Genomic DNA, 9745 nt, shown 5'->3' with positions numbered 1-9745 from the left:
TTTTAGACTGTGTTTGAAAGTATCTCACTGTGATATGCAACTGGATTCGCCTGTTGAGTAAGAACTACACCAATAACATAGTCGGAGGCATCTGTCTCAATCTCAAATGGTTGCTATAGGTCTGGTGATGTGAGCACTAGTGCAGAGTAAAGGCGATGCTTCAACTCGGAAAATGCCTTTTATTGGGATTTAGACCAAAAGAACTTTGCTTTCGATCCGTCATTGGTGACTTGACTTAAATGCCAAATGATATGAGATAACCCCAACACGAACCTGCGGTAGAAATTGGCAAGACCCAGAAAGTTTTGGAGCTTTGTTAGAGTGGTTGGGGCTGGCCAATCCTGAATGACTTTTATCTTGGTTGGGTCAACATGCACACCCTGCTTATCAATGATGTACCCCATATATTGAACCTGGGTCATACCAAATGTGCATTTCTCCAAATTGGCACACAACTTGTGTTGTTGCAAGGTTTGAAGGACCTGTTGAATATAGTGGAGGTGCTCTTCCCAATGCCAGCTAAAGATCAGGATGTCATCCAAATACACCATAATGAATGAGTTAGTGAAGGGTCGCAAGATGTTGTCCATCAGCCTCATTAAGGTTGTGAGGGAATTCTTCAACCCGAAAGGCATGACCAACCATTCGAAAAGGCCCTCCTTGGATTTGAAGGCAATCTTCCACACATCAAAGGGTTTGATTGGCACCTGGTGATAACCCAACTCCAAGTCAATCTTATTGAAACATTTTGCCCCCTTGAGTTGGTCCAGAAGGTCATTGGTCTATGGGATTTGATACCTATTCTGGACAGTGATTGTGTTCAATGCCCGATAGTCAATACAAAGTCTTCAAGTCTCATCCTTCTTCTGTAGCAACTATTGATCGCGCTCTCACTAGGTGTTGAACTTGGCTTGATGTTCCCTTTCTACAACAACTCCTAAATCTGCATCTTGATTTCATCGTTCTCCATAACAACGTGTTGATAGATTGGTCCATTGCGTAGCGGTGCGCCCAGGGTCAAATCGATGGAGTGCTTAACCTAACAGTGTAGAGGTACCCTTGTGGGTGAGGTGAAAATGACCTTGTACTCCTCCATGACCTTGTCCATTTGTTGTTGCTGTGTAGAGGAGCCCTGTTTGGAGGTCATGGCCACAATATTCTTCTTTTCCTAAGGGAAAATCATAAGGAAAATAAATTTCCCAGTTTGGGAAATGATCTTACTACATTGCTTCACAATGATCAAAGAGATGGTGGTAGGCGGTGCTACCTTTGGTATCCTATACAACTTATTGCCCAAAGTAATAATAACAATGCGAAATCTAGACTCATACACAACATGCAACTTCCACAAGTATGGTTTTCCTAATAATACATCACAAACTTCAAGAGGAGCAACATCACATAATACCTCATCCATGGAGGGCTTGATGTTGTAGGGAAGGAGACACTACTGGCTAACGCAGAGATCTCATCCTTAGTGAAGCCAACCGATGGTGTATAGTTATGGGTGTGTTGTGGTCGATAAGCCTAGCCGCTACACAACCTCTCCTGAAATGAGGTTCTTTTGGCTCCCTCCATTGATAATGAATTATAGTGAAGAACCCTTCACTCACATCTGTGAGTGGAAGAGGTGCTCCCCCTCCCCTGGATCTTCAGACTCATTCTTATGGATCTTGGTGGTGGAAACGGTAGCATTGGGATCTGTGCTAATAATCTGCTTTCCTTTTACATTCCCCATGTCGGGTTTTGACTTAGAGTTAGAACATGCATCTAATTTGGAAACCTTCAGTTCAAGCACTAGTGACTGGTTGACTCGACACTCACTTGTGTTGCAAGTGGGGTTCTTATGGAACTCACACCATTTTCCCATGTCCTTCTTTGTCTTCATGGTGTTGTTATTTTCTTGCAGCTTCGACTGGTTGTCCTGGGTTGCCTTGCCTTAGGATTTTCCTTTACTATGCGGTTTGGGGGCATCTTTCCCTTGCTTCGAATTCACAGATCCAAAGTCTCATTTCTTCTGTTTAAATTTATGCTAGATCTTCATATCATATTGATAAGCCATGTCGAGCGAGGAGATGTCCAGGAACTCCATCTCATCCTGTATGTACTTGTGTAGGCAACCGCAGTACTTGAGTACCAAATGTCACTTAGAATCCTTGATACCCAACTTCACGTGAAGGATATGAAAAATATTTGTGAACTCCAGCATGTCTTGTTCACTTCCCTGCCACAACATGGTACACTTTGTTACACAGTAATTTGTCACTGCCTTCACCCCAGTCCTTCTACTGTGTCATGTATCCAGTAAAACATGCTCATACTAAACAAGTGCTCTCTTATGTTGCCAATTGACCCACTTTTCCTAAGTTTTCTACCTCGTCGCGACTATTAGTTAAATATTTGCAATGAACAGCGGTCATAATCAGTACAGTTGCGCTTCGATCGCGGGAGTACATCTGATTCCCTTGACGTTCGGATTTCATGCTCCGACGCGAGGATATTTGCTATATTTAGCGACAGTCTGACTTGGTACATTGCCTACTAGTGATGTCAGTGCTAAAGCTTAGTTATAAACTCCCAACGATCCAGGTTGAGCGAATTCGTTCTAACAATTGACCTTTTGGATGTCTCTAGACCTGGTTGTTGGGTCAGTTTGGGTCTCCCTCCTCCCTCTAGCATGGTATTTCCGTCTTTTGTGCTACTTGCCTTGACGATAAGCTCCCTCTCCCTCATTTCATGGAGACTCCTTCTCCTATAAAATCACTTACCATTGCTATGATCTGCTAGTTCCTTAGTTGCTAGTTCTTTTGGTTGCATAGTGCTGCTGCTGTTTTTGAGTTTGATAGATAGTTGGTGTGAGTGTGACAAATGTGGGATTGCTCTATAGTTTTCAAGAAGGTGTGGAGTGCCCTTAATCTTGTGTAAAGCTTGTGAATGAGAGAGAGATATTGCTATTTGGGAGACCCATCTTTGAGAGTGAATGCTTGGAGAAACATACTAGTTGGACCCTTTGAGAAGGCTTGTGATGTCAAGACCTGGTTGTAAGCTTTACTCTTGATTCATTATTAATACAATCAATGATGATTTCCTATGTCTTGTATGTAACTTACTTGATAGCTCAAGACTTATTGACTTTATGAGTAAACATATCATTGTTGTTTCTCGGTTACATGCTCTATTGTTTCTTTGTGGTGTTTCAGGTTGATTGCTCATTAAGGAGAAGGAAATGGAAGCTGGAGCAGCGCAACGGAACTTCATCAACCACCGTTTTGAGGTAGGCCTCCAACGATGACTATTTAAGGGAATCAATTGTTGTTTTGTCCTTGCTGTGACTAGACCCACTCTAGGGCTAGAGGGGTTGCCTCTGTCCGCAGAGGGAACACTTTCCTGCAACACACACTTTATGTATTTATCCTCGTAGCTCTTGACAGGGTAATACTGCTCCTTGATGGCATCCTGGAAAGAATTCCAAGTGGGTGCAAATGAAAATAGTGAGGGTGCACTCTTGTCCCTCTTCTCACAATAGGTTTCCCACGAGTTCTTGACGTGGGGGGCGGCTTTGAGGAGTGCAAAAGTAATATTTTCCTGGTTGGAAAAATTATGAATCGAAAAATATCCTTCTAGTAGATTTAACCATTTATCTACGGCATTTGCATCTATCTGACCTTCAAATATGGTGATATCAAAGTTAACTTGTACCTTAAAGGGTGTGGCACTTCCAAAGTGGCTACTGGAAGGAGATGGGTCACCTGTGGGTAGCCACCGAAGGATCTAGGAAAATTTGTCCATCATCGCGTTCCTCTGTCACTCGAGGGCTTCTTCGAGCAATATTTTGAAAGGATCTTTTGCCCCCCTCATCTTTCTTTTCTTCTGCCATGTGAGGTTTTCAGGGTTTGCAAGGCTGGTCTTGCAAAGGTTCAACTAGTTCGAGCCCTAACTCCTTATTCTCTGACCTCGTTAGGGACATGCAAAGAAAAATAGAAAAAGCGCATACCTCTCTAATACCACTGATCCGAACTTAAACAAGAACACAACAAAATACATATATAGCCATAGATTCAAAGTTGTAGTCGAAATAACACTTCATTTCATTAATATCAAAGAACTGAAATATGCTTACATACAGAATGGAAATAAAATAGCTCGGGCAATGGTAGCTTATCTGTGAGAAGATATGTGACAGCTACATGCCTCTAAATTGTATTACAATGAGGCTCAAAGGCCTATTTATTATTGAGAAACAATGGAAAACCCTAAACATCCAAAAACCTAACCCTAGGAGATGAAGCGTCAAAACTATGGGCCCTGTTTGGGTAAATTGGTATAACAAATTCCCGGGGTCATAACTTTGGCATACGATCTTTGTTTGATGTGCATAATACCTCGTTAGAAATATCTAGACGAGGACTACAACTTCTGACTACAAACATGAGTTGAAGACTCACGTTTTCTTGTTTTCCAAAAAAAACATCGTTTAGAACCTCAAAACGACTCCAGAAATTCAAGACACGAAAAAACACCAAAAATAGTAAATTGTGCTATAATTAAGGAAATTAAAAAACTGAAATAAATATGGTGGGGTCCAAGTGAAATAGGAAGGTGCCCACCAATATCCACTTGTTTCACATGGCTTCAGTTTCGAATTGGATCCCTAATTTGGGGACTGCTAGAGACCACCCTAATCAATACCTACACACCATTGACCTCCAGTAGCACATTAAGAATCTCCTAGTAAAAGTTCTATTTAAGCATAATGAGATTAGGGATGGGCTTCTCCTCTGCATGGAGGAACTGCACCTACTTTACTGGCTTATAGATGAGTGCGTGGAGTGCATGGAGGCCACCGTTATGCAAAGAGACCCACCACCTCTAGGAAATCCTAAATGCCACGCAACTACCAACTTGCCTTAGCATTGTTAGTGGGTATGTTGTTGATAGCACCTATGTTTTATTTCTTTCAATTATATAGACTATGTACTTGTATGTTTCAGTTGTTGTTCTGTTAATGACTGCCATGCCTGAATTTTATAATGGGGACAACTGTCAGGGTAATTATGTCACATTAGTTTTGAATATTGTCAGTTTAAATCCAATTATTGTTTATGGACTAGTTTCCTATCAGGTAGACAGAGGCAATTTGGGATTTTGAATTTTGATCCATTGTATGTGATGCAAATATTTCTCATGTTAATATAGACTTTTGAGCTTCCAAAAAATCAAAATAATTATATTAAAAATAAATAATTGCATTGTCTAACCCAATATAGAAGAGATGTTGTAAGGTTATGTTATGTTATGTAAACATTTTGACTAGTTAAATTCCATTAAAAATAAATTTAAAATAAAAATAAAAAATTATAATTATTAAGTATTATTCATTATTAATCTAGATCCATCTTAAGTATTAAGTATCAAAGGGGATCAAATCACTCAAGATGCAAATCATTCTTCAAGTTTTACATTCAAAAAAGAGATTTACACTTTGAGAGATTTGATCTCTCACCACTTGATAAATCCAAAATTAAAATGAAACTAATCTAATATAATTTTACGCTAAAACTCAACTTATACTAATCAAAATAAATATATATAATTGAAAGTCCAAAATTAAAATGAATCTAATCTAATATAATTTTAGGCCAAAACCCAAATATTAATCAAAATAAATATATATAATTGAAAATCCAAAATTAAAATGAATCTAATCTAATATAATTTTAGGCCAAAACCCAATTTATATTAATCAAAATAAATATATATAATTAAAAATCCAAAATTAAAATAAATCTAATATAATATAATTTTATGCTAAAACCCAACTTATACTAATCAAAATAAATGTATATAATTAAAAATGTTTTCAACTAATAAAATCGAAAGTAAAAATAATTAAAATAAAACATCGAAGTAAATATAATTAAAATAAAACATCTTGACCCTTACCTATAATATAATTAATAAAAAAGAAATTAGGAGTCTACGAAATGGCTCCACAAATAGAATTTGCAAAGTACTCTTTAAAGTCAAACTAAGAGGCCACTGAGTATTTGAATATAATCATTTTATTATTAGTGGGCCAATTTAGTCTATCTTCTCTTTAAATATAATATTTATAGTAAACGATATACATAATATCACTACTTTACATAATCTATTAAAAAATAGCTAAAGTTCTTTATTTATTAATTAAAGAGTTTTCTTCTTCATTATTATAAACGAATAATCTTAAAATAATTATAAAAATAATTGCGATATAATAAAAAGCAACGCCGAGATTTTGCGAATAATGTTTAAAATGATAATAATTATAAAACTAAAAGTCGGTTGAATTACGTGCAAGTTCTCTTGAAAAGTCGAACAGGGATCGATTCTTGTCCTTTCACGACCCATAAAGCTTATCGCGACAGAATAATGATAGCATCCACCCAGACGCATCATTCCATTCACGACCCTCGCTTTTCCTCTCGTACGGATGGACATGGTGTGGGGACTGCGAAGTTCATTATTATTAACAAAACAAACATCATGTTCCGTTCCCTTTGAGTGGAGATTAAAAGTCAATGGAATAGCGAGATCCCTCGCTTTTTTATGCCACAAATGTCTAACCGTAATAACTAAGATAAGGAAATTGTGGGGTGGGGAGTGACTGATTGATGTGACCGCATAAAAAATTTAAAAGATAATAATTAACAATTAAATTTAGTTTTATTTTAAAGTTGCGATTTCGTCCGTCCATTCATAACTGTAACTTCAAATATTTTGAAAATCTGAATGGACCCAGAATATCGAAAATGTAATTACTCTGAAATTGCAATTTAAGTAACGTTTAAAGAAAACCATTCGTTAAGGCAAAGACTGAGACTAAACAGAAAAACAGAAATGTCAAGATAATATTGAACCGATTATTGCCATGAATTATGAGAGACAGAGCTGACCATAAAAAATTGTTTGAAGATTTTAGCTTGAAAGACTGAAAATGCTACAGGGCGAATTAAAGATTTAAGTAAAAAAGGAGGCCATTGATAACATCATGGCTCCCCCTGTGTATTATCGATTTCGTCAACTGGTTTTTACAATGAGAACAAACCCACAGAAATAACAAGGGAGAAAGGTCTGTAAAAAGACGACCAGATCCGTCCGTATGAGCTATAACAATTTTTCTCCTAACTATGATTCCCATCCATAAGCATATACACATACTTCACTAAAACACACACAGCGCTCTCTTTCTCTCTATATATATCTCTCTGTAATCTTCGATCCCGCGACGTCCGAGTGCGGATTAATTTACTTTAGTTTACAGTCAAGGCAGATCCTCAATAAATAAACCTTGAGGGGGACCCTGAGTTGAGTACAGAACACCGATATACAATTAATTAATTAACAGGCCGCCGAAGAATGCGTATAAGAATAGAACTGCGGTTTCGCCAAAGTGAAAGGCGGTGGCCTGCTGTTCTCCGCCGGAACAACCCTTTCACAGGAGGGGCACATGGTCAGAGTTGCCGCTGGCATCTGCATATACAGCGGAGACGCCAATTTCAGAGCTCTTAATTCCTGCAATTCTTTCTGCAATCTCCTGTTCTCGTCTGTTAGCGATTCGCAGCATCTTTTCAGAAATTCGCAGTCCACTTCAGTTTGCTTCAGCTTTGTCCTGAAATGAATTCCAGCAAGTTCTACATTAAGCTTTAATTTCAAAATATAATATTATTTATGTTTATTTAAAAAAGCCTAATTTAAATCAAAGATTTCTGAATCATTGTCCTGAAACGAATTCCAGCAAGTTCTAAATTAAGATTTAATCTCACAATATAATATTACCTATCTTTATTAAAAAAAGCTTAATTTAAATCAAGATTTCTGAATCGTTGTCCTGAAACGAATTCCGGCCAGTTCTACCTTAAGCTTTAATTTCACAATATAATATTACCTATCTTTATTAAAAAAAAGCCTAATTTAAATCAAGATTTCTGAATCACTGTCCTGAAACGAATTCCAGCAAGTTCTTAAGTTTTAATTTCACAATATAATATTACCGATCTTTATAAAAACGAATAAGTTAACTTTAATCAAGATTTCTGAATCACTGAGTATTCGAATTTGCCATATCAAAATACGAATCAAGAAAGGGGATGAGCTAACCTTGCTCTTCTATTCTGGAACCAGACTTCAACTTGCCGCGGGCGGAGATTCAACCTTTTGGCCAAGGCTTGCTTTTGCTTCTGTATAAAGAAAAGAGAACTTGCATGAGTACAAATCAAGAAATCACAAACGAAATTCTGCGAGGGAAATCAAGAAATCACAAAGGAAATTAGGTGAGGCAAATCAAGATTGTATATATATTTAAGATCGACTTACAGGATTGAGGGAGCTGTTCTCTTTAAAGCTTTCTTCCAAAAGAGCCGATTGCTCCTTGGACAATCTGAGTTTCTTCCTGGTGCCGCCCTCTTGATCAGCTTCTTCATCGCTAACCCTAGAGCAAGCTCTCTCCGCCTCCAATTCCTCGGTGGCTTCGCGCTCTCTCTTGACGCTCATGCCGTAGCAGCTGCTCTCAGCGTTGATCGCGCCGCCGGAGTCCACATGAAACGACGACAGGGCGCTGTTTGGGGACGACACATTAATGGTGCCCGTGTCTTCGTTGTAGTAACAGGAAGCGGGCAATTTGTTCACATCGATTCGCCTGGGCACGGTAGCTTTCGATTCCCCGGCCGATCTCTCGCCATCTGCACATACAATTATTCATCATGATCCACAAATCGAACCAAAACACAAAGTTAAAACGAAATTAAAGCTGAACAGGGCTGCAATATACCAGTCCCGGGTGAAGTCTTCCGCCATGGCAAGTCACGGGACGGCAGTACTGGAGCTAAAGGCAGCAGATCCAACTGCACAGGAGGGCCATTGACATGATGTCTGTGAGGTTGAAGGTCTTCTCTCATTAGATTCATCCCAAGGCCAATACTCATTCCCAGACCAAGCCCTGTATTGCAGTCCTCCATATCCATACCCATCTGTTTCATAAGAATGTAAAATCTCCAAGGGAAAATTGACTGATGATGAAGAAGAGAGGAAAGGAAGAGGCAATATGTAGGAGAGGATTATGGAGTTGCCCTACTGGTTCACTACCAAAAAGACAAGAATAATAATAGTATTAATTATAACATCAAGGACGAAAGAACAAAGGCAAAGGGCGGCAGATCTACTGTGGCAAATGCCGAAGGGTATGGGCTGATTATATGAATCCACATGGGACAGCCAGACAAAGAGATTGATGCCCTCGTAATTATGACTTCTGTTTATGCCGTCAATTCAACCTGTATCTTAAATATAAAAAACACTAAAAATATCCCCACCCCAACCCCACTGCACAGGGGGGAGGGAGAGTTTGCGTGTCTAATACTTCAACATAAGTGCTGGCATCTGACAAAGAGAATTAAGTCTCCTCTCGTGGCCACCACCACTTCTTCTGCCACCACCCCCATCATTCAATCTTCCTCCGACAGACTTTCCCAATTTATACAAAATTCCAACCACAATTTCAACGGTCTTCCAACTACCCTATGTTGGACACCAAATGTAAATGAAATCGGGGTCAATAGTGATATTCTTCCTTAGACTTGTGAATAGTGGCATGTATCATGGAATCATGCCTCCACATTGATGTGACTTCATTCTTATCATGTCACCATTGATTCATGCATCTGGCTTTTATAGTGGGATAGATAGCAAGGCAATTAGAGCTATGCAT

At 38.6% G+C, this 9745-nt stretch overlaps 1 protein-coding gene across 1 annotated transcript; it reads right to left on the bottom strand.

Moving 5' to 3' along the window:
• Window positions 1–6998: 6998 nt before the first annotated feature.
• LOC149241901 (homeobox-leucine zipper protein HAT22-like) lies at window positions 6999–9342 on the bottom strand. The gene is made up of 4 exons (XM_089374069.1): window positions 8810–9342; window positions 8356–8720; window positions 8140–8219; window positions 6999–7651 (listed from the first exon to the last, which is right to left on the bottom strand). The coding sequence occupies exons 1-4, from the start codon at window positions 9015–9017 to the stop codon at window positions 7381–7383; spliced, it is 924 nt and encodes a 307-aa protein (XP_089230195.1). The 5' UTR covers window positions 9018–9342; the 3' UTR covers window positions 6999–7380.
• Between the last annotated feature and the right edge of the window lie 403 nt (window positions 9343–9745).

The sequence above is a fragment of the Pinus tabuliformis genome, chromosome 8 (assembly GCF_031772625.1).
Source record: "Pinus tabuliformis cultivar Carrire ecotype Pingquan chromosome 8, CPIR1, whole genome shotgun sequence".
Taxonomy (NCBI): domain Eukaryota; kingdom Viridiplantae; phylum Streptophyta; class Pinopsida; order Pinales; family Pinaceae; genus Pinus; species Pinus tabuliformis.
This window is presented reverse-complemented; position numbering and strand designations above follow the sequence as displayed.